Source organism: Heteronotia binoei, chromosome 12 (assembly GCF_032191835.1).
Source record: "Heteronotia binoei isolate CCM8104 ecotype False Entrance Well chromosome 12, APGP_CSIRO_Hbin_v1, whole genome shotgun sequence".
Classification (NCBI taxonomy): Eukaryota; Metazoa; Chordata; class Lepidosauria; order Squamata; family Gekkonidae; genus Heteronotia; species Heteronotia binoei.
Genome location: NC_083234.1, coordinates 78,879,473 through 78,902,866, shown reverse-complemented (window position 1 = coordinate 78,902,866; position 23,394 = coordinate 78,879,473). Strand labels below are relative to the sequence as shown.

The 23,394-nt window shown below is 48.3% G+C and overlaps 2 protein-coding genes across 4 annotated transcripts; both read left to right on the top strand.

Annotated features, from left to right (window-relative positions):
* The first annotated feature begins 385 nt into the window (after nucleotides 1-385).
* On the top strand, nucleotides 386-6,849 carry MED22 (mediator complex subunit 22). 2 transcript variants are annotated; one of them, XM_060251666.1, is made up of 4 exons: nucleotides 386-560; nucleotides 1,233-1,313; nucleotides 2,596-2,804; nucleotides 6,004-6,849. In XM_060251666.1, the coding sequence occupies exons 1-4, from the start codon at nucleotides 438-440 to the stop codon at nucleotides 6,200-6,202; spliced, it is 612 nt and encodes a 203-aa protein (XP_060107649.1). In that variant the 5' UTR covers nucleotides 386-437; the 3' UTR covers nucleotides 6,203-6,849. The 2 variants fall into 2 exon arrangements, with proteins under 2 accessions (XP_060107649.1, XP_060107650.1); XM_060251667.1 differs by having other exon boundaries at nucleotides 392-560; nucleotides 6,010-6,206.
* A 5,747-nt stretch (nucleotides 6,850-12,596) lies between these two features.
* SURF6 (surfeit 6) lies at nucleotides 12,597-21,997 on the top strand. Of its 2 annotated transcripts, none has more exons than XM_060251663.1 (5): nucleotides 12,597-12,876; nucleotides 14,710-14,973; nucleotides 16,598-16,852; nucleotides 20,416-20,501; nucleotides 21,204-21,997. In XM_060251663.1, the coding sequence occupies exons 2-5, from the start codon at nucleotides 14,880-14,882 to the stop codon at nucleotides 21,882-21,884; spliced, it is 1,116 nt and encodes a 371-aa protein (XP_060107646.1). In that variant the 5' UTR covers nucleotides 12,597-12,876; nucleotides 14,710-14,879; the 3' UTR covers nucleotides 21,885-21,997. The 2 variants fall into 2 exon arrangements, with proteins under 2 accessions (XP_060107646.1, XP_060107647.1); XM_060251664.1 differs by having other exon boundaries at nucleotides 12,789-12,988.
* Nucleotides 21,998-23,394: the final 1,397 nt, after the last annotated feature.

Genomic DNA, 23,394 nt, shown 5'->3' with positions numbered 1-23,394 from the left:
TAGGGGGAAGGTAAGGGAGATAGTAACCGCTCTGAGATTCAGAGAATAGGGCGGGATATAAATCCAATATCTTCTTTTTCTAAGCCTTTGGTGGGCTCTGTTTAGGATGGCACAGGCTATCAAAAAGATGGAAACAGATGCTACAAACGCTCATTAATGGAGTGTATTAAGAACAAGAGGTTTTCTGTTCTAGAATTTTGGTTCTAGACTGTTTGGGGGCTGAAGTTTATATAGGTGTATTCCTGTAATCTGCTTTTAGTCTCAGAGAGAAAGGTGGATCAAAGGGAAGCAATTAAGTAAATCTTCTCTGTAGAGATATGAATATCTTTACAACACAGAGATTTTTAAATTTCATAAGGAAAATACAGGCCTTGATGGGCCTGCCCTCTAAAATGTATTTTTCTCTTGTTTCTAGCTAAAATATCTCCTTTCCTGTAATGTCACAGCAACGTGTCCTCCCTCAGAGTAAAGAAACCCTTCTTCAGTCCTTTAATAAAAGGCTGAAAGATGATATCAAGTCCATCATGGATAACTTCACAGAGATCATCAAAACTGCAAAGGTGTGTGTTTGGGGGGAGACAGCCCCACAGAAGTCGCTTCTTTTGTTTCCCCTCCCAACATTCCTCAGTTTTTGCAGACCTGACTTCATCAGCAGTGCTTTAACATAGCTCAGGCAGATCAAATCACTGAGTTGAGACATGTGCTGCAGGAATGGCAAAAAGTGCCAGGACTGCTAGCCAGTCTGACTTGAGGAAAATTTAGGCTCTTTAAAAAGAGCTGGGGCATTAAAATCTCCAGCACACCTGGGGCAGGGGAGGGGAGACATTGGCTGATGGGTGTTACACCAAACGAATTGTGTTCTTTGCAGAGCAGCAACAGGTGCAAAGAAAAGATGTGTAACTGAAAACTAAATCCTCTGAGTTGCAATGGAAACCCTTCTGTGGAGCAAAAAGCAAGGCAGTGGGATGTAGAAGTTCGAGTGTCAGACTAGGATCTTGGAGACTCAGATTTGAATCCCCACTCTGCCATGGAAGCTTGTTGGGTGACCTTGGGTTTGTCACTGTAGCCTACCTCACACGGTATTTCTGAGGATAAAGTAGAGGAGAGGAGACTAATGTAAGCTGCTTTGAGTTCCCTTTGAGGAGAAACATGGGGTATAAACAAAATAAATGAAGTCACCTTTTAGAAAGTTCACAAGGTCCCAGAATGCTGTGTTCTGCTTCCTTCTGCAGATTGAAGAAGAAACTCAGGTGTCTCGGGCAACCCAAGGCGAGCAAGACAACTATGAGATGCACGTCAGAGCAGCAAACATTGTGAGTGTGGGTGGCCTGAGCCCCTGGAAGGGGATGATGGGTGGCAAGTCCCATTGTGGTTGGTTCCTAACCTCGTTTAGTGGCGCCAGATCCACCTTTAGCCCTATACGTGGATTTCCTCTCCCTTCCTTCTAGGGTCTGTTGTTCTTCCTCCTGATCTGTTTGCTGAGGCAAGTGGGATTAATTCTGCTCCACAGCAGATGGGGAAGGAGAGTGTGCACCAGGACCTAGGCAGGCAAAGGTGGGCTCCTGCCACATCAGTATAGGGGCCTGCCTAAAGGAGTGGCACTGCCCTCTGCAAGTCTTACGAGGAAGGGCATTTGAGGGCCTGCCAGGAGTGAAGAGTCTTGTCTTCCCCTCCCTCTGAGCTTTCAGGAGGTACCTCTTTTGCCAGCACCGGCAGAGCTGGAGGAGGTGGGAAACGAGCTCGTCAGTGTGAGAGACATTGTTAGAGAAAATTTCTCTACAGCCATCTATGCTTGCAGCTCTTTGCAAACCCATAAAAACACAAAAACTTGTTCCTTGCTGATAGGCTTATAAATCAACACACGTTTGTTTTGTCTTTATCCCGCCCTGGACAGATCTCAGAAGTGAAGCAGGGTCAGCCCTAGTGAGTTCTTGGATGGGAGGCCACTAAGTATGTCCAGGGGGGCGACGCAGAAACAGGCAATGGCAAACATCTCTTTGCCTTGAAAGCCCTGTGGGGTTGCCATAAGTCAGCTGTGACTTGATGGCAAAAAAGCAAAACAGAAAGCTGCTGTCATCAGGACAGAACACAACAAAAAATGCAAGCTAGTGACCAATTTACTAAGAAGTATATAGAAATCGGTCCAAATGTCCAAAACATGTATATTCAGGTCCCAAAATAGTGTAGTGACAAGCCAATTGATTAAGTACTTGTTTCTTTCCAGTCTTCATCAGACCTGGGACCAGTATTGATTCAGTTATATAGATTCTTTACACAGTTTTCAAAGAGGGACGCAGAGCGTCTCCAGCAGCAATTTCACATCGGCTACAGCCCAGTATGTGGCTTCTTGGTCCCAGGTCTGATGAAGACTGGAAAGAAACAAGTACTTAATTGATTGGCTTGTCACCACACTACTTTGGGACTTGAATATACATGTTTTGGACATTTGGACTGACTTCTATATACTGCTTAGTAAATTGGTCACTAGCTTGCATTTTTTGTTGTGTTATCCATTATCGTGACCTCTCTCGGATTGTATTCTGTTGTCAGGACAGAGGCAGTTATATTTCTTAAGTTTCTGACTGTTCCGAGTAGGTCCGAGCCGGGGAGTCGCTTATGAAGCTCGTCTCTGACCTGAAGCAGTTCCTGATCCTCAACGACTTCCCCTCCGTCAACGAGGCCATCAACCAGCGTAACCAACAGCTGCGCGGCCTGCAGGAGGAGTGTGACAAGAAGCTGATCGCGCTGCGTGATGAGATCTCCATTGACCTCTATGAGTTGGAAGAAGAATATTACTCTTCCAGGTATAAATAAAGCCCTGGGTGACCCAGACTCACCTCACGCCTTGGCTGCTCTCTGACCCTCAGGCTGTAGCTGCCCTGGGAAACTTCTTGAAGCATTGGTGCTTAGGCAGCCTCAATGCCAACTGGGTTAGCATTTTCTGTTTGCAGTTTAGCACCTCTGTTTAGGTGGCAAAACCATGCGATGCAAATCAGGGCTTGCTTCGTGGAGGTGTAGGGTCAGAGCATCTTCCCCAGGTGACATGTCTGTGTTTTGCCAGCCAATAGATTGGATGGGCGGACAAGAGTTCCTAACATCACGACCTGGTGGTATATTGCTCCTGCCCCAGATGTTATCTGCTCTCTCTTGTTTGGGGGTGGGTGGGGAATATACTTGTTTTCATTCCAAGTCCAGAAAAGAAATATATGATATAGAATCTCAAGAAGCCTTTATAATCATTCTACCAATGCTGCCCAGCTCCCCAGAGGGCTTGATTCTGGTGAACAGCTTTCCTGCATTTTGGTGCTGCATTGTAGCATGGGTGTTTTTTGTTCTATGCAAAATGTGAAAAGAAAGAACCTTTTTGAATGCGGTGAGGAACTGGAGCTTAAGATGCTTTAAAAGAGCGACAAGTTGGCAAAGTTGCCAGCGTCCGCCTTGCAGGTGCATCAACAGAAGTTACTTGCCTTCAGAGCTGTTTTCTTGGTTTTACAAGCTACCCTATCCATATGCTAGGCGTGTGTGGAATTAAAAAGTGCCTGAAACGGGAATCAGCTCTTTTAACTCAGAAACATCTGGTCAGCTTTTCCTTGTTGCCAAAGACCAGCATGGTGGAAACAGCTGTCACAGACAGGAGAAGCTGGCTGGCTGGCTCCTTTTGCCTCTGTAAGCTTTCTGTAGACTCTTCTCCGTGTGTGGTGGTGGTGGGGTTTTCCAAAGAGGGTATTTTTTTTAGCTGTTCTGAGATAAAATTGAACTTCTTAGTGATGTCCATAATCTGGCTTGTATGTTGTTGTTTTTTAAACCACTTCGGCAGCATAGGGTTGGGTCCTCCCCCTCCCCCCCCCCTTTGTAAGCTATGAATGATGCTTGGAGCACGGAGCATTGGGTAGCGTGAGCACTGGGAGGCCCTTGTGATCCCTCTCCTGCCTCTTCTCCAATATTACAATTTCCTGTAGACCCAGTTCCACCTTAGCAATCGATTGCTCAAGTGTTAATCTTTACAGCATTGTTCTGATAGCGTTTTTGCCTCCTTGCATGACACCTGGTGAGCCTGTCGGTCAGTTTAGGACTTGAAAAAGGAGGCGGTTTGCGTGATGCGCGAGCCCCTTCTGTACGGAACTCAGTCATGTGATGTGATGGCTCCTGTTTTAAAAACGACGTCTTCATGGCAGCTGAGGTCTGTTCAAGGGCTCGTGCTTGGAGGCAGCATGAAAGCCACAGGATGAGGAGAAACAGAGGGCGGCTGCTCCCTTCAGGCCCAATTTGTGAACTTCACCAGGGCTGGCTGCTCTGTGAGACAGATTCCTGGACTAGGAGGTGTTTTGGCCTGATCCACTGAGCCTGTTTTGCAGCGTTCTTCAGGCCATAAACCCTTCCTGCTTCCAGCAGAGCTGCCTAAGTTCTCCGCTGGTCCTCCTGTTCAGCCTCCTTGCACCCTTCTGCTTTCAGGTTTAAAGTGACTTTTTGTGTCATGCACCGAAGAAACCAAATTCTTACCCTGTTAGGGCCAAGCCTGGGAGCTGGGTGGAAGTCTGTCTGGCCCCCGTGGTCTCCAGCACAGCTTCCCTTCAGTCAGAGGATGGGGAAATGCATCCTTCTCCACTGACCAGGCCAGGCTTCTGGGGATGCCAGAGGCTTTGTGCTGCCCTGTGATCTACGTTATGGGCTGTGGCTCCTTTTGGCTGTCAGATGCTGAGTGTTGCCATCCTCCCAGGCCCACCTGCTGGGCTGAGACAGCTGCCTCCAGTCCCCAGGTCTGGCGCCACTTCTCAGTCTTCGGGTTTCAGGGGAAATTTGTTGTTTTCTGCATGGCCCTTCATGGTGACCGGAGCAGTGGGCTGCTGATGCTGACAGGTTGAGGAAGTTTAAAATATACTGTAAAGCACTGAGTCATGCTCTTATACTCTCTCTATGCGCATACATATAGCTAAAATATATGTGTAGCATCTATTTATACCTAAAATATGTCCCACAAAAAATATCTGCGTAATATTATTTTTATCATTATTATAAATAAAACAGCCGTGAACAAACCCACCATGGCTGTCCTGGACTGGCTTTCTTTTGTTTTTCCTGAAGAGCAGCCCAGCTCTTGGGCCAGCAGCTCCTTTCCATGCACAGCCTGCTTTCTCAGACTTCTGCCGTCTCCTCTGCTTCCTTTTGCATCTCCTGTGTACTTCAGCGGGAGGGGGGGGGTGTTCTGCTGCAGCAGGAGGGGGGACAAGGAGCGAGAGGTGGTGGCAGCCCTTCAGTCTGCTCTTGGAAAACTCCCGGGTCCATGCAGAAGGGAGGCCATGTGCCACCTTGACCCTGTGTGTTCATGACATGTGCAGATATTGCCCAGTGTGCCAGTACAGCATGTACACTCTCTTCTCTTCTTGCTATGAGATCTGTATGGGTGTTTGCTACAGCCACATCATTCTCACCTTCCTTGAAACATCTGCCCATGGGAAAGCTTGAAAATGAGTCTTTAGCTCCTGATGAATTAGGAGGGGGTCAGCAAAGGGAGGCCAATTCCAGCCCCTTGAGGGATATGCGGGGATGAGAGAGGTGGCAGTCGTCCTTCCCATTGGCCTTTCCGGGGCCCACCCCCTTCTCAGATCTGCCGTCCAGGAAAATCAGTTCCTCAACAAGTAGGTTTTTCTTCAAGATCTCCGCTATAATCGCCGAAGACCCTGCCCTCTGTGCTTTAGCATATTTTATTATTTTTGTTCAGTTCTGTGGATTCCTGATTCTTCCCCTATGACAAAGCCTTTTCAGATTTCTTACCTTTCCTAGACAAAAAACATACAAACTTGTCACTCATACCCAGTCAGCCCAAAGAGAAATATTTGAAGCTGCCCCATCGCCATGTCCAAGGGGTGGGAGAACCTTATTGTTGCATCCAACAGCAGTCGGCCATTTTCGTAACGCTTGCCTCTCTTGCTTCTCTCCCTCTTTCTCCGCCTCTGCTGCTCCTTTCTGCTTCCGTCTCCTTCCTGCCTCTCTTCTGCTGGGAAGCTACAGCCTGTGTGATGGCAACGACCTTCCGCTGTGCGAGGCCTACTGGAGACAAGAACCTGCCGGGGGCTCCCCTGAAGGCCTCCCCCTGCCTCTGGCGGCTGCCATGATGGAGCAGAGCATCCCAGCCCCGCAGGGGCCCACCCCCTTGCACCCTCACGTCAACGGACACGGAGCGGCCCCCACGGAGCTTGCCTGAAAGGGGCCCCCTGTGTGCTGCTGCCTGGCTGCACTCTGAGGCGGGAAGGTTTCAGTTTTTGTATTGAGCCCAGCAGCTTCTGGCTTGCAGGGGGTCTGCTGCATTCGCTGGAAACCGCCCTGAGCTGCATCTCACAAAACAGCAGAGGAAACCGGAAGGGAGACGAGCTACTTAGAAGCAAAGGAGCTGGTAATTTGGATAGGACACTGGCCTCATTGGGAGTGGAACATCTGGGTTTGAGCCAGTTTACTATGACAGTCAGGGACTATTTCTCTGGGTCGGCATTTTGGTCTGCAGTAGAAGAGCTCAAGTTCAGGAGCACCTGAGAGACCAACAGGATTCTGGGAGGGGCGGGTACAGACCTGCGAGAGTCAAAGCTCCCTTTGTGTCTTGTGCCTGCCCAAGGGAGTGCTGGCTCTAAAAAAGCTTGCGCCCTGAAAGTCTGGCTGCTCTCTGAGAGACTTCTGGCCTCAAAACCCGCTGTTCTCTTTTGATAGAATTCCTCTTTGAAAAATAGATGTTCATAGAGCAGGATGCTTGTATTACCTCAGTAGGGATTTGGGGGCGGGTTTTTATATTGTACAAGCATTTTATTCTCTGGACCCTAAGGGAATTAAGCTTCATGAATATCTGCTTCCTTACCTGTTCAGGTAGGTCATCTGAATTTGGGTGTTTGCTGTCCTTTGTAGGGAGGGGTGGGACTGGAGGAGCTATCGTTTGCCCTCCCCCGGCTCCTTCGGATGGGCAGAAGCAGAGGGGGGCTTCATATCACCAGCCCCGGCCCTGGCAAGCGTCTGTCTGTTGAATTTCTGCAGGTGTGTCTGGCTTTCAAAGGCAGAGGGGCAGTAAAACCAGCAGAGAGAGCCATTATTCTGTGGTGCTTGCCTCGTTTTCAGTGTTCTTCCCCCGTATCAGCAGTGTAAGCTAAACCAGTGCTCTCCTCCCCATCCCACAAATTCTTATTTTAACTCCCCCCCCCGTCCATTTCCCAGTCTCGGGCTCTCCTGGCTTCTCCTGGATAGTGGTGAAAGACTCAGCCCCACACAGTGTTTCTCCTTTTCCTCTGGACTCTGGAGTGTTGTGGGTGACTGCAGCTGCAGTTCCAAGCACACACTGCTGGAAGGAGATGCCACTGGCTTAAATGCTTAGTAGAAATGCTATGGTCTTGTATCCAAGGAGATCAACAAGCAGAATTTCTAAAGCAGGACTTCTCTTCCTCTCCTTCCCCATTTATGAACGTCATGGCAGCAGGGGGTGGGGGGAGACACGTTGCAGTGGGAAGAGCCCAGCAGAAATTACCTCTCTTCTCCAACAATAAAAAAAGCTCATTAGCTGTTGGAAGAAGGCAGCCGTAGATTTATACCCCGCCCTTCTCTCTGAATCAGAGTCTCAGAGGGCTCACAATCTCCTTTATCTTCCCCAACAGACACCCTGTGAGGTGGGTGGGGCTGAGAGAGCTCTGACAGAAGCTTCCCTTTCAAGGACAGCTCTGTGAGAGCTATGGCTGACCCAAGGCAATTCCAGCAGCTGCAAGTGGAGGAGTGGGGAATCATACCCAGTTCTGCCAGACTCCACAACTTAACCACTACACCAAACTGGTTATGAATGATGGAGATTAAATGCCATCTGGAAGAATGTGGGCTGGGGAGATTTTGCTGTAAGGTATAAGCTAGTGATGGTCTCGTGCATGCGATGGGGGACTGGGCCATCGGAAACCAATGTGGACCTGTTGAGATGCCCCCTGGTTTTGTAATGGCAGGATGGCAGGCAGCCATTAAGCCGCAGCAGCATTGCTCCCTCTGCATTCTGCCGAAAGCAGCTCTGCCTGTGTCTTGTCTTGCTGCTGGAGGGCCAGGATCAAGGCCCATAGGAAAAGCTGGCAACCTGGGTGGGTGGGCCCTAAACATTTCAGTGTCCTGTAGTTTGTGTGCAGAATAAATGTTTTCTAACTATGTAGCTGGCTGAATAAAGGCCGCTGAGTTTTGTATTGCTACAAAAGGTATGTATGTGACTGTTTTGTTTAGCTGAGAATGGACAGAATCCAGAGGGACAAGACAATTGCAGGAAGGAGAAGATAACTCCCCCAAGTTGAAGTCCTTAACACCAGAACAAATAAAATGCTAAGACCTGAACCAGAAATTCAAGCTGCAAAAGCTGCTAATCCCCTTTTCTCCCTGCCCCAAGATGTGCTGCCTGACGACAAACAGTTCTCAAGCTTGTCAGGATGGGCAGGGTAGTTGTGCTTGTGTGGGGGCTCCCTCCACCCCCATTAAAGAGTCAAGGTTTCATCTTAACTGCTGCTTACTCAGAGGTCTGTCCTCCGAGCCTGGTTTCCTTTGTAGCAACTGGTGCTGCTCAAGTCCTTGTTTAGATTACTGGTTTTTGTGAAGCGGCTTTTTCGCATTCTCATTTTCCTTGCTCCTGTGTTTCTGTTGCTTTATGTCCGGTATACCTCCCTGCAGATTTAAACTGCAGCTTTTAATCCTGGACATAAAGTGATGTAACATCAAATCAACCACTGGAAGGAGCAAAGTTCATCATAGTATCATATAGAATCATAGAGTTAGAGTTGGGTGGGGCTGAGAGAGCTCTGACAGAAGCTTCCCTTTCAAGGACAGCTCTGTGAGAGCTATGACTGATCCAAGGCCATTCCAGCAGCTGCAAGTGGAGGAGTGGGGAATCAAACCCGGTTCTCCCAGACTCCACAACTTAACCACTACATCAAACTGGCTATAAACGATGGAACTGAGATTAAATGCCATCTGGAAGAATGTGGGCTGGGGAGATCCAGGGTCAGTCTAGTCCAACCCCCTGCACAATGCAGGAAACTCTCAAATACCTTCCCCTAAATTCACAGGAGCCTCATTGCTGTCAGATGGCCATCTAGGCTCTGTTTAAAAACCTTCAAGGAAGGAGAGCCCACCACCTCTTGAGGAAGCCTGTTCCACTGAGGAATCACTCTAATGGTCAGGAAGTTCTTCCTAATGTTGAGCCGGAAACTATTCTGATTTAATTTCAACCCAATGGTTCTGGTCCTACCTTCCGGGGCCACAGAAAACAATTCCACCCCATCCTCTATATGACAGCCCTTCAAGTACTTGCAGATGGTGATCCTATAACCTCTCAGCCACCTCCCCTCCAGGAACAGATACCCCCCCCCCCCACAACAGGAATACACAAAGAAGGAAAAAGACTACTGAAAAATCCATGGAAATGATCCTCAGCTGGTGGAGGATCCAACCGTCAGAGCCATAGCTCTGAATGCCCAATGAGATGAAAACTTCTCTCTTCAGTTAAGAGAGGAATAAGTTTATGCAACCAGTGGAGATTCTGTGGAGCTGTGTGTCCTGTATTTAGAAAACTGGCATCTGCCACGGTATATCAGATGGAAGAGGCAGCACTTAGAGGCCAGTCTGAGTTTTGGGCTTGCCTCTTTCTGGCACGCCAGGCTTCTGATTCTGTGATCCTATTTCTGTTGCACTCTCTCCGGATACCCCTGCATTACTCTGGCAGACTTCCTGGCATGTTGGTGAGAAAGGTGGGTTGTAAGAGAAGATTACAAAATAAGCAAATTGAAGCAGGACAGTAGGAGGGGCGCACACACACACAGTTTCAGGGTTCAAAACACTTGGGTGACTTAAGTGCAACAAATCTAGGCCATATAAGAGGAAAGGACACAGCCCTGTTTTATTTCAGCTGCACAGAAAAATATGTGTCCCCATGTGTACCACAGCTAGCAATACTGTCTGCTCTCTGTGGGTAGGTAAACCTTAAATACCATCCACAATTAATTGGCCATTTTTGAGGAAATCTGACCTGGACCTTTTTCTGTGCTCTTTGAGAGACAAGGCTTCTCCGATGGAAAAATAGGCAGACTGCTAGACTTTGCAGTGTTCAGTCACCCAGTCTCTGTTAACTGCCATGACTGGAAAAGCTACTTTCTTCAGTCTGTGTCGTAGAATCATAGAATAATAGCTTTGGAAGGGACCTCCAGGGTTATCTAGTCCAACCAGTCTTGGCCTTTCCACTGGCATTTTCCCTCTTGCTTACTGAGGGTTTCTTCAAAAAGGTCTTATCCTTGCTTTCTGATGTTACCTCTGAGTCAAATTTTACATGGACAGTTTTCCTGAGGCCAGTCAGCAAATTTTTAATGTGGGAAGAACTGGCTTTACTCTACATTCCACACAAACGCTCAAAAGTAAAGGATTTATCATCCGAAACAACATGACTTTAGTATTCAAGCATGAGATAAAAAAAGGATTCAGTAACACTTGCCACAGGTTTCCAGACAGACCTGATTTCTTTGAGAGAGCCCTAGCTGAAGCATAATGGTAACTATACCTGTCTTTCATGTTGTCAACTCCGGGTAGGGAAAATCCTGGAAATTTGGGGATGAACCCTGGGGAGGGCAGGGTTTCAGAAGGGAAGGGACCTCAGCGGAGTATAATGCATTGTCCACCCTTTAAAGCAGTCATTTTCTCCAGGGGAACTGAACTTTTGTTGTCTGGAGATCAGTTGTAATTCTGGAAGAGCTTGAGGTCCCACCTGGAGGTTGGCAGCCATACTTGTGTCCTGTCGGTCTTGATTCTGTGAAAAATCCTTAACATCCAAGCACATTACTGGGTGTCTCCTTTGTCTGAAGAACATAATGGCCCTTCTAGTCCAACACCTTGTATCACACCGTGGCTCAAACCCAGGGGCCATCAGCAGGTCCACCAGTGAGGCCAGAACTCCCAGCTGAACTGACAACTGTGAATTGCCACTTCCTATCTGTTCCCACCCTGGAGAAACCCCATCCTAAGTGGCTCACAGACTAGGAACCCAGAGAAGCCATCTTGGGTCAGGTCAGTGGCCCATCCAGCCCTGCCCTCTGTGACACACAGTGGCCAAAAGCCAGGGGCCATCAGGAGGTCCACCAGCTGGGCCAGACTGAACTGATTCTGCCATAACCCTTTAGAGAACACCCTTTCACTCCCCGCCCTGCCCCAAATCTCTCTCTGTTTTGGTCACAGCTAATGTGGGGCAGCCCCTCATGGGCAGGAGCTGCTGGGAGCTGGTTTGCCATTGGCAGTCTGCTGCTGCAGGGGTCTTGGGCTTCCTTCCCCCCTGGTAGTTTCCCTCCTAAATACCGGCCAAGGCCAACCCTGCTCGGCTTCCCAGAGCTGAAGAGGCCGGGTGCGCCTGGGCCACCCAGGTCGGGCACCTTAAAGCTCTACCAGACAAATTATCATGATCAAGAAAGCAAAGTAAGATGCAAGTTTCTGTCGGAACAGGCAAGCATGTTTGGGAACAGAGGGCATGTAGGGCACGGGAGCTGGAAGACCGCATTCTTGGCTGGACGAATCATCTCTCTAATTCTTCCAAACCCTGCGAGATTTAACAAAAGAGGCCAACAGATAGGTCATCCAGGTGGGCAGCCGTGTCGGGCTGAAGCAGCAGAACAAAGCAAGAGTTGAGCCGCACCTTTAAGACCAGCCCCTTTTTATTTAGAACGTCAGCTTTGCTGTGCTCTCAGCACACTTCATCTAGGGTTGCCAAGTCCAATTCAAGAAATATCTGGGGACTTTGGGGATGGAGCCAAGATCAAGGCTGTGACAAGCATCATTGAACTCCAAGGGAGTTCAGGCCATCACATTTAAAGGGACGGCACACCTTTTCAATTCCTTCCTTCCATAGGAAATAATGAAGGATAGGGGCACCTTCTTTTGGGGCTCATAGAATTGGACCCCCTGGTTCAATCTTTTTGAAACTTGGGGGGTATTTTGGGGAGAAGCACTAGATGCTATACTGAAAATTTGGTGCCTCTACCCCAAAAAACAGCCTCCCCAGAGCCCCAGATACCCGCGGATCAATTCTCCATGATTTTCTATGGAAATAAATCTCCCTAGGGAATAATAGAGTTCGCAGCAGACATTTCCCTCCCCTCCCCCCGCTTTCTGACGACCCTGAAGCAGGGGGGAGGGCCTCCAAACCGGGGGATCCCGTCCCCACCTGGGGATTGGCCACCCTAACTTCATCAGACAGTGGCATGGAACGGCCAGCAGTCCTTAATCTGCAGAAAGCGGGCAGCGAGTCAGTCTGCAGAGCCGTGGAAATGTTTTTAGCCGATTAAAAGCAGCACCAGCTGGGGTCTGCTGTTTGCTAGTTTATGCTAACTGGGCTGAAACGACGACGAAAGGCAATAGCGAGCAGAGAGAGGGGCATGTGCTGCTAAGCGCCTGAGTTATCCTGGGTGCGAAGCGCCACAAAGGAGAGTCTGTTGAGATGTTTCTGTTCAGTCTCCGGGGGACTATGGAGCCACCCGGGTCCCGAAATGCAGCGAGGCGGGCAAGGCAATGGCAGCTTTGCAGGAGGCAGAGGAACGGAAGGAAGCGAAAACGCTCGGCGGCTTCCCGGGCCCCGAAGCCAGAGAAGAGACGCGGCCGGCTGCAAGAGGCCTTGGCGGCTCCCTCGCCCCACGAGGCCCGCTCTCGCCTCCGGTCGGGGCCGCTGCAGCAGCACTCCGCCCCTCCCCAAGTGCGCGGGGCTGCTCCCAGGGCGCGCCAAGGGATTCCGGAGCAGCCGGAAGGCCGCGCTCGGCCCCCGACTCCTCCTCCTCCTCCTCGCGAGCCACGCGGGGCCCCGAGAGCTGCGATCCTCTCCCGCCCGGGCCAGGGCTGGTGCAAGCGGCGCGAGTGAGTGAGGGCCCTCTGGGCAGCTCTCGGCCAGGCCGCGGGGGCTGCTGAGCGAAGGCTCGGGGTCTCCGCGGGCGCGCCAGAGCTTCCACCCCAAGACGCACACTTCAAGGTGTCGGGGGGGGGGGGGGGGCAAGGGTTATGGCGAGCCTCGGCCTGCAGTGCACACACTCAGTAATGCACTTTCAATCCACTTCCCAGCTGGATTTTGCCCGCTCACACAGTACGCTCTAGTTGGAAAGTGCGTTGAAAGAGGATTGAAAGTGCATTATTTAGTCTGTGTGGTCACAGGCTCTGAAGGAAGTGCCCTCCAGCTGAACCGCGTTTGCCGCGCTTTCACGCACGCGGCATGATGCGCTTTGCATAGGGCTGCCAATCCCCAGGTGGGGGCAGGGGATTTCCCGGTTTGGAGGCGCTCCTCCCGCTACAGGGTCATCAGAAAGCGGGGGGGGGGGGGGAGGAATGTCTGCTGGACACTCCATTATGCCCTATGCAGACCAATTCCCATAGGGAATAATGGGGGTATCTGGGGGGGGAGCTGTTTTTTTCAGCAAGCGGCACCAAATTTGCAGCATAGCATCCAATGCCTCTCTTCAAAAGACCCTCCAAATTTCCAAAGGATTGGACCAGGGGGTCCAATTCTATGAGCCGTCGAAGAAGGTGCCCCTATCCTTCATTATAGTGGAGGGAAGGCATTTAAAAGGTGTGCAGTTCCTTGAAGCATGATGGCCAGCGCTCCCTTTGGAGTTCAATGATGCTTGCTTCACAACCTTGCTTCTAGCTCCATTCCCAAAGTCTCCTGGCTCCACTCCCAAAGTCCCCAGATATTCTTGAATTGGACTTGGCAACCCCAGCTTTGCAGCTGGCAAACTCCAGCCGCAAACCAGCGCCCAAGTGGGCCGAGTGCACTGTATTCAGCTAATAGGGTTGCCAGTCCCCAGGTGGGGTCAGGGGGTCCCCCGGTTTGGAGGCCCTCCCCTGCTTCAGGGTCATCAGAAAAAGGGGGGGGAGGGAAATGCCTTCTGCACGCTACATTATTTGCTATGGAGACCGATTCCCATAGTAGGGAATAATGGAGAATAGATCCGCGGGTATCTGGGGCTCTGGGGGGCTGCTTTTTGAGGTAGAGGCACCAATTTTTCAGCATAGCATCCTGCGCCTCTCCTCAGAACACTCTCCAAGTTTCAAAAGGGTTGGACCAGGGGGTCCAATTCTATGAGCTCCAAAAGGAGGTGCCCCTATCCTTATTTCTAATGGAGGGAAGGCATTTAAAAGGTGTGTTGTCCCTTTAAATGTGATGGCCAGAACTCCTTTTGGAGTTCAATTATGCTTGTCACAACCTTGCTCCTGGCTCCACCCCCAATGTCTCCTGGCTCTGCCCCCAGAGTCCCCAGATATTTCTTGAATTGGACTTGGCAACCCCATCAGCTAATGAGGGCGTGACTTTGCTCTCTCGAAGCCAGCCTGGCAACAGGATTTTGACTTCTGGCACTGCAGGTTTGGGTGCCCTCCGTTCCTGTCTGCCTGAACGAACGACGTTTGAGTCCAGGGTGCCCACGAAAGCTCATGCCCAGAATTAAGCTTTGTTGGTCTCAAAGGTGCCGCTGGGCTCAAATGTTGTCTTGCGTCGGACCAGCACGGTTGCCCACCTGGATCGCTCTGCTTAAAGGAAATGAGATCAGGAGGCAGCTGGAGTTTCTGCCCCACTTGCTGCTTTTGAAGGCATTTTGGCATCTTTGGCTTCTCTCCTTGATGCTCGGGCAGCCGCTGAAGACCTGCAACATGTGTCCTCCTGTTGACATTTATTTATCTTTCTTGTTTCTCCAAATCCAGGTTTAATGTCCACATGTGAGATGAGAGACAGATAAATACGGCGTGAAGGCCTCCTTGCAGCAGGAAGCGGCTCGTGCAGAGGAGCTCTTTGGAGACCAAGGAGGCGAAGCCATTATCTTTTTTAAAACAAACAAACTTTGGGTTACCCCTTCACAAGGTCTTATTCAGAAATGGCCAGTTTAGCCAACAAAGACTCTTATTTACAGCACCTTGCTAAGAAAATTTGCACCCAAGAAGTGCAGGAGCCATGGAAAAGAAAATTCGGTACAGTTTCTGGGGTTCTCATTGGTCTTCATGGTTGTTGTATTACCAAATGTGTTTCCCCTTAGGCTTAGGCAGCCCATTCCTGCAGATGGTTATACTACAACTTGGGTATTCCAGATTTCTAGCAAGCACAGCTGCACAGTGGCCTCGAAAACTGCATTGTTGCTCTGAAACGGAGTGATTTGTGGAATTCTGAAGCTGCCGTCACAGCTAAGATCATGAGGGCTAGCCGCTTGATTCCCTCTTGAGTGAATATTTATTCATTTGTAAGTTTATTTGCTGCCCTTTTTAAAGACAAGCATCTTGCGGGGAGGTTCACAGCAATTGCTTACAGGTTACTTCTGACCTATGAATTAATGTCTGGTAATTAACAACCTTGCTTAGGGCTTTGAAACTGAACGCCATGCCTTTCTTTATCTAGTCAATCCATTTCATGTTGAGTCTTCCTCCTTTCTTATTGCCTTCAGCTTTTCCTGCTGCCAGTTCTCTTTCCCGTAAGTCTTCTTCTAATGTGACCAAAGTACAAAAGCCTCAGTTAAAAAAGACCTTTTAAAATACTTATTGTAGGTGGATGTCTTGTTGGGTCCAGTTAAAGATCCATCCGTTTTAGCCGGATTCCTCTGAATCTTGTAAGCAGCGTGCAAAAGCAACTGCTGTCCCCCATTGCTTATCCTCAGGATAGAACATTCAGTTGAGGTAGACTGCTTCTGAACATGGATGTCCATTTAGCTTTTGTGATGCTTTTCCACTGATAGATCTATCCTGCACATTACCAAAAAAATCTCTCAGAAAGCAGATTATGGAAAACTCCTTCCCCACTTTTACCTCTGTTTTTCTCCAGGCGATTGCCACTCAAGTTGGTATAAAACTCTTTCAAATTAATAAATTAGAAAATTTCTCCAGAATTTGGGACATTTGTTTCTGTGTTTAATGCAAGAATATACCACTGTTTCTGTTTAGTTGTCAAAAAGTAGTTTGCAATTTAAATATGAGGAAGCAAACAAAAAACCAATGAGCAGCAAACATTGTGTTGGGCATTTGGCTGTTCCAGGCAGTCAAAGCAGCCTGGTTTAGTTTGTTTACAAGAACTCGTGGGCATTCGATGAAATTGCTGAACAGACAGGTTAAAACGGATAAAAGGAAGTCCTTCTTCACCCAAAGGGTGATTAACATGTGGAATTCACTGCCACAGGAGGTGGTGGCGGCCACAAGCATGGCCACCTTCAAGAAGGGTTTAGATAAAAATATGGAGCAGAGGTCCATCAGTGGCTATTAGCCACAGTGTGTGTGTGTGTATGTATGTGTGTGTGTGTGTGTGTGTATATATATATATATATATATATATATAAAATTTGGCCACTGTGTGACACAGAGTGTTGGACTGGATGGGCCATTGGCCTGATGCAACATGGCTTCTCTTATGTTCTTATGTCTCCTGCCTTCTTTTCAGGGCAGAGAGAAGGGGCTGCCCCTATGGGTGGGGGTCTTCTGTACTGTTGGGGGGTCCCTTCAGTACCAAAGGCAGAAGCTGCTTGGTTTGCATTTCCTAGCATGCCAAAGACAGGCTAGGGTTGTTTCCTTCTCAGGGAAAGAAACTCATTTCTCTGCCTTTCCACTTCCCCAGGAACTGGGCCAGGGGTGGACGATGCTCAGCCGAAGAAGAAGAAGAAGAAGAAGAGAAAGAAGCCAAAGACACCTGCCCAGGGTGTGGGAGGTGCCCCTCCAGGCAAGCCAGCAGTCACGGGTGCCTGCAAAGCAGAGGCTAAGCCAACAACCGCGAAGACGAAGCGCTCGGGTCCTGGGGTCCACATTGCATCCAGTGCCAGCAAGTTGGCTGCTGCTGGGGAGAAAGGGAGTGGAGGCCAGAATGGCATTACAGGTGAGGGTGTTTCTGGGGTCAGCAAGAACAGGGAGTGGGTTGGTGGGACAGAGAAACAGAGCCATGGTGGGAGCTGTGCAGATGGAGTATGGCGGAGCGAGACAATAATTCAAAGCCTCATATGATGCCAGAAACTGGGGATAAGAACACTAAAGATTTGCAGAGAGTGGTGCATACGCTAAGTAATGTTAACTTGCAGACTTGTACAGAAACTAAACCCTCAGGATGCATAAAACGTGGATTCCGATGTCTCTACACTAATGCACAGAGTATGGGAAACGAACAGGAGGAACTGGAAGTCCTAATAAAGGAAGGGGACTATGACGTAATAGGCCTTACTGAAACTTGGTGGGATGACACAACTGGAATATTAGGATTTAGGGGTACAACTTATTTAAAAGGGACAGGCAAATGAGAAATGGCGGAGACGTAGCAGTATATGTGAAGGAGGTATATACTTGTGAGGAGGAGGGCCTTATAACCAAGGATGAATATAAACAAATCACCAGTGCTTGTAGAGAAAAAGATGCTAAAAACAACAAAAAATGGTTCTTATGTTCAGAGTATGAAAAAGAGCAAGGACATGATAGGCTCATTGCGAGGGCAAGAAAGTGAAATTGTAACAGGTAATGAAGAGAGGGCGGAACTACTCAATTCCTACTTTTCCTCAGTCTTTTCTTCTGAGGGGAATGGTTGCCAACATGGCAAAAACAGAATATATAAGGAGGGTATGAAGTTCCAACCTAGGATCAGCATAGGGGTAGTACATAAACACCTAGTTTCTTTACATGAAACTAAGTCCTCAGGGCCAGATGAATTTCATCCAAGGGTTCTAAAAGAGCTTGCGGATGTAATTTCTGAGCTTCCGGCTATTATTTTTAAGAATTCTTGGAGAACAGGAGAGGTGCCGGAAGACTGGAGGCAGGTGAATGTTGTTCCCATCTTCAAGAAGGGGAAAAAAGAGGATCTGGGTAACTACTGACCCGTCAGGTTGACATCTATATCTGGAAAAGTTTTAGAACAAATCAAACAGTTGGGCCTGGAACATTTAGAAAGGACAGCTGTGATTACTAAGAGCCAGCATGGGTTTCTCAAGAACAAGTCATATCAGACTAACCTGTTCTCTTTTTTTGAGAAAGTGACTACCATGCTGGATCGGGGGAATGCTGTAGACATCGTTTATCTTGATTTCAGTAAGGCTTTTGATAAGGTTCCACATACTATCCTTGTTGACAAGTTGGTAAAATGTGGTTTGGATCCTGTTACCATTAGGTGGATCTGTAACTGGTTGACAGATCGCACCCAAAGAGTGCTTGTGAATGGTTCCTCATCCTCTTGGAGAGGAGTGACAAGTGGACTGCCTCAAGGATCTGTCCTGGGACCTGGTTTGTTCAACATCTTTAGTAATGATTTGGATGAAGGAATAGAGGAAATGCTTATTAAATTTGCAGATGATACTAAATTGAGAAGGATTGCAAACACAGAAGAAGACAGAAACAGGATGACCTTGACAGGCTGGAAAACTGGGCTAAAATCAATAAAATGAATTTTAACAGGGATAAATGTCAAGTTCTGCATTTAGGTAGGAAAAATCCAGTGCATGGTTATAGAATGCGGGAGACTTGTCTTAGTAGTAGTATGTGCAGAAAGGATCTAGGGGTTTTAGTGAATCATACGCTGAACATGAGTCAACAGTGTGATGCGGTGGCTAAAAAGGCAAATGCAGTTTTGGGATGTATCAACAGAAGTATAGTGTCCAGATCATTTGATGTGATGGTATCGCTTTGCTCTGCTCTGGTAAGACCTCACCTGAAGTATTGTGTTCAGTTTTGGGCACCACATTTTAAGAAGGATATAGACAAGCTGGAACAGGTCTAGAGGAGGGCAACAAAGATGGTGAGGGGTCTGGAGACTGAGTCCTATGAGTAATGGTTGAAGGAGCTGTGGATGTTTAGCCTGAGAGGTGATATGATCACCAAGTTCTAGTCCTTGAAGGGCTGTCATCTAGAGGATGGTGAGGAATTGTTTTCTGTGGCCCCGGAAGGTAGGACCAGAACCAATGGGTTGAAATTAAATCAAAAGAGTTTCTGGCTCAACATTAGGAAGAACTTGACCATTAGAGCGATTCCTCAGTGGAACAGGCTTCCTTGGGAGGTGGTGGGCTCTCCTTCCTTGGAGGATTTTCAACATAGGCTAGGTGGCCATCTGACAGCAATGAGGATCCTGTGAATTTAGGGGGAGGTGTTTGTGAATTTCCTGCCTTGTGCAGGGGGTTGGACCAGATGACTCTGGAGGTCCCTTTCAACTCTGTGATTCTATGAGTCAGCCATGGTCATCAGGGCTGTGAGTATTGTTTGTCTGAGTGTTTTCACTCCACATTTCTCCCTGGCAGGGGCCCCAAGAAGCTTAAAAAATGCACTAGCAGAAAAAACAATTGTATTGTACATCATGTTAGTCCTGGATCGCTGCTCCCTCAGGACCTCAGCTGCAAGCTATGGGCCACAAAACAAGCGCAGTAATTTGGTCCACTATAACTCCCGCCACAAAGATCAAATTCAGTCTGATGGGTAGTAGTTGTGACATTTTGGAGAGCCTTAGTGTCGCCATGGAGTCCGCATCATCGGCGTGGACGTTGAAGTCACCCAGGACTATAAGCCATGGGAACTCCAGCGCCCCGCCTGCTACAGCCTCCATCAGGGCCGATAGGGCACTGGCTGGTGCGCTAGGCATTCGGTTCACCAGTCAGATAGCCAATTTTTTTCACCCATCCCATAATAGGCCAACAAACTCAATGCTGGCGATAGAGCAGATGGCGATAGAGCAGATGTGCGTGTCTGAGCCTGAGCCTGCTTCGGCGGGGGAGGGCGGGATATAAATAAAATTTTACATTTTACATTACAGTATGCAGTTGTACTCTTTGGCATAATTTTTTCAGATTTATGCAAGTTGCTGTGTGAGATGTTGAAAGTGCAGCTTCTCTTTCCTCTCCTTAAATAAACCTTACTCAGCCATCTCTCCAGCTTCTGAGAGTTTAGCAGGGATTGGTCAAGTACCAACAGGCATGTTGTAACCCTAGGGATGAGAAGCTTGCTTTATCGGGGGTGGGGAGCTGAAATTATCAGGAAATTGTACAGACACCTTTTGCTCTTTGCCTCTGGGACTGCACTGTGGGGCTAGCCCTGACTCTGGGATGCACTCTGCATGTGTCCCTAACCCTAACCCTGCCTTTTTTGGAGCAAGGTCCTGTACCACCTCTGTCTTTTCTCCTTCTGAAGAGCTGGAAGTACCACCCTGGTTTCCAGCTCCCTAAGGCCGTGAACTCCATGCTGGATGAACCAGAAGCCTTGCAGGCAGGAGGGGTGGGACAGCGTGCTTCTTTACACAGGAGCAGGACTGGGTATCCTAAGATTCTTAGCTGCCTTCTTCACGTTCCAAAGTATGTTTCTTGTTTTGACTGAAGAGCAGTCAGTGCCCGGTGTCACATAAGCAGAACGGGCCCTTTCTTTGTTTCACTGATGCTTCCTGTCTCTTGTTTGAAGAGTCTCTGCCTTCTCTCCATGCAGGTAGCCAGAGCAAGCCCCATTCCTTTTCCGCCATGACTCTTTTGCGTCAGAGGCTGCATGAGAAAATACAAGAAGTCTCTGGTCAGGTATGGTCAGCACCCTTGTTAAAATAATAGTTTCCAAGGGATGGTGAAGGGTCTTATGGGTGCTCTGTCCCCCTCCCCACCAGCCTTTGTCCTGGCAAGTCTGCACCACTTCGCTGCCTTCTGTCTTCTATTTGGATCCTAACTAAAACATTCCAAACCCCATGCAAGGATAGATTTTGCAACTGAGATAAACTAAAAAAGGTTTTTGTTGCAATGTTACCTGAATTCTGAGTGAAAGATGTGAAGCGAGTTATTTTAGTTCAGAGTGTAACTGTTTCCATATTCAGGAGTGTGTATATTTTGTGTGTAAAATACACCCTCCCCGCCCTCCCAATATGCAGAATTCAATTTCTTGATGATCTTGGTTATCCCCCTCCCCATTTTCTCACAACATCACATTTCTAGAAGGAATGGCTGCAAAGATAGGCTTGTACCTCAACAGTCAACATATCCAGTGAGGTGGTGCTGTTTGCCTCCGTTTTCCTCTTAATTACAAGGACAGGCAGAATAAATTATGCAGATAAGTCAACACATATGGATTAAGTACATTTGTGTAGTTTATCCACATTGCAGAGTTTAGTATCATTTGCAATTTTTTTTCAAGTGCAAAGGACATGGTTTCCCCCTCCCTCTTAATGTCTAAATCTTGTCCAGGTCCCATAAGCGATTCTGCTGCCTTTTCAAGTTGCTGTTTCTTAACAGGGAAGGCCCAAAGAGCTGTCGCCAACTGCCCTGAAGAAGCAGCAACGAAGGAAATACGAGAAGGAGAGAAAGAAACGCCGGAGGAAAGAATTAAGGATGAAGAAAAAAGCTGAGAAGAAGGAAGCAGGAGAGGTGTCAACAGAAGCCACTGTGGAGCACACGGCCCCCAAGAACGATGACAAGTCCAGCATAGCCTTCAACAAGGTAGAAGTGCATGTCGAGCAGCCGAGCAAAGCAGAGAAGAGGAAAGAGAAGAGGAAGGCTTTGAAAGGCAACCTCACCCCTCTGACAGGGAAGAATTACAAGCAGCTATTGAGTCGGCTGGAGATTCGGAAGAACAAGCTGGAAGACCTGAAGGACAAGGATGAGAAGAAGGCCCGACAGCTGGAGACCAAGATGAGATGGACCAATGTCCTCTACAAGGCCGAAGGCGTCAAGATTCACGATGACGAGAACCGGCTGAAAAAGGCCCTCAAGCGGAAAGAGCAGCGCAAGGCCCAGCGCCAGAAGCAGTGGGGAAAGCGGACTGAGCAAGTGGTGGAGAAGATGCAGCAACGCCAGGAGAAGCGCCGCAAGAACATTCAGAAGAAGAAGGTGGCCAAAATCGAGCGGAAGAAAAGCAAGGCCCGCAAGAAGGGCCGTATCTTGCCTGAGGATCTGGCGAAAGCTAGCTCCAAATGAGCCAGACTTAGCAGATGGTTTCACCTGATTCAAATGAGCTGGACTTAACAGATGTTTTCACCTGTTCCAAAGTGGATTATTGTGGGACTTGTTAATAAAACTACTGTCTGTAATGTCTTGGATGCTCTTTATATTTTTGGACTCAGACCTCCTTGGCTGATTCAGTAGAATGCAGGACTATGCAGGCATGTACTTACTGTTTGATTGGGGAGGGGAACACCACACAAACTTTTCTCATCCTGCTGCAGTGTTAAAAAAACACAAGTCTGGTTTTACCTTTAGCCACTTAATAGGGTCCGTGTGTCAGATTTCCTTTGGAGTGTTTTGTGTGTGTGAGTGTTAAGAAAAAGAAGCAACTTTACATGATTAGGGCAGTGGGGAAGGGGGATGAATACAGTAACTACACTGGTTAGTAATTGGTGAGACAAGAGTGAATTTTTGTTTTTTAAATCCATTTATAGTCTCACAGTTTACACAATACCAAGAATTAAATCAACAAATAGCACAAGCACTAGTGAAGTTTTGACAGTGTTTGCAAGCCTGCCCCGGGCTCCTCAAATTTGCTTCCCTCAACCTAGTTAGAGCTGTAAACTGAGATGTCTTGCAATCCTTACCAGACTGAAGGAAGGTTAGCAACACCCTTCCTCACCTCTTTGAGAAGGACGTTCCAGAGCGAAGAAATCTCACAGAGAAAGCCCCTTTGGTTCCTCCTCTGGATTGCACTTCGTGAGTAGATGGGACATTTAATCAAACCCGTAGGCTGGCTCTTGATTCCGTTGGTGCTGAGGGTGCAGAGGTGGCCCTGCAGGTCTCTAGGTGTCAGGGGCTGAAGAGCAAACTCAAAAATATACTTTGGCAGCGCCCTGCCCTGGATAGCCCAGGCAAGCCCGATCTCGTCAGATCTCAAAAGCTAAGCAGGGTCAACCTGGGCGAGTACTTGGATGGGAGAATTCCTTGAAATACCCACTCAGGAGGACGGGGCAGGCTTTACTCGGCCACCTCCCTGAATGTCCTTCAGGCTCCCAGTAGGGGTCAGTCACCAGAGGTTGCCAAGACTTCTAGGTGCATGCACGCACACAAAACACACAAACCCCCCCCCCTCTTGCAGCCAGTGAAATATGTTCAAAGCTGTCAAGGAAGAAAGATTATCTAGCATTTAATGGACACTGGATACAGTATACTGATTGTTGTTTAAAGCAATATTTATAAAACAAAACACTCAGATTCATGCAGTTTGTTCTCAGGAGAGAGAAAGCTAAAGGAAAGCCCTATAACCAGCAGAGTTAAAGGGCTGTGGAATGTCCATTTGGTGCCACTTCAGTGCAAATGGGGATGGAAACAATAAGGGACGTGGCCGCTCCCAACAGCAGTAATCACTGGTGTCACAACTTTAATTAATTTCACTGGGACTTCTTTAAACCCCTCCCCCCCCCCCCCAATCTCAGTCACCTGAGTTATAGTGCAAGCTTAAACAATTGGAATAATAAACAGAAGATTAGGCAGGTTATGA

Coding starts and splice junctions, on each gene's coding strand:
- MED22 (XM_060251666.1), top strand. CDS start 438: ATGTCACAGCAACGTGTCCTCCCTCAGAGTAAAGAAACCCTTCTTCAG. Junction 561..1,232: donor AGATCATCAAAACTGCAAAG/GTGTGTGTTTGG, acceptor TTCCTTCTGCAG/ATTGAAGAAGAAACTCAGGT. Junction 2,805..6,003: donor GAAGAATATTACTCTTCCAG/GTATAAATAAAG, acceptor TCTGCTGGGAAG/CTACAGCCTGTGTGATGGCA.
- SURF6 (XM_060251663.1), top strand. CDS start 14,880: ATGGCCAGTTTAGCCAACAAAGACTCTTATTTACAGCACCTTGCTAAG. Junction 16,853..20,415: donor AGGCCAGAATGGCATTACAG/GTGAGGGTGTTT, acceptor CTCTCCATGCAG/GTAGCCAGAGCAAGCCCCAT. Junction 20,502..21,203: donor TACAAGAAGTCTCTGGTCAG/GTATGGTCAGCA, acceptor GTTTCTTAACAG/GGAAGGCCCAAAGAGCTGTC.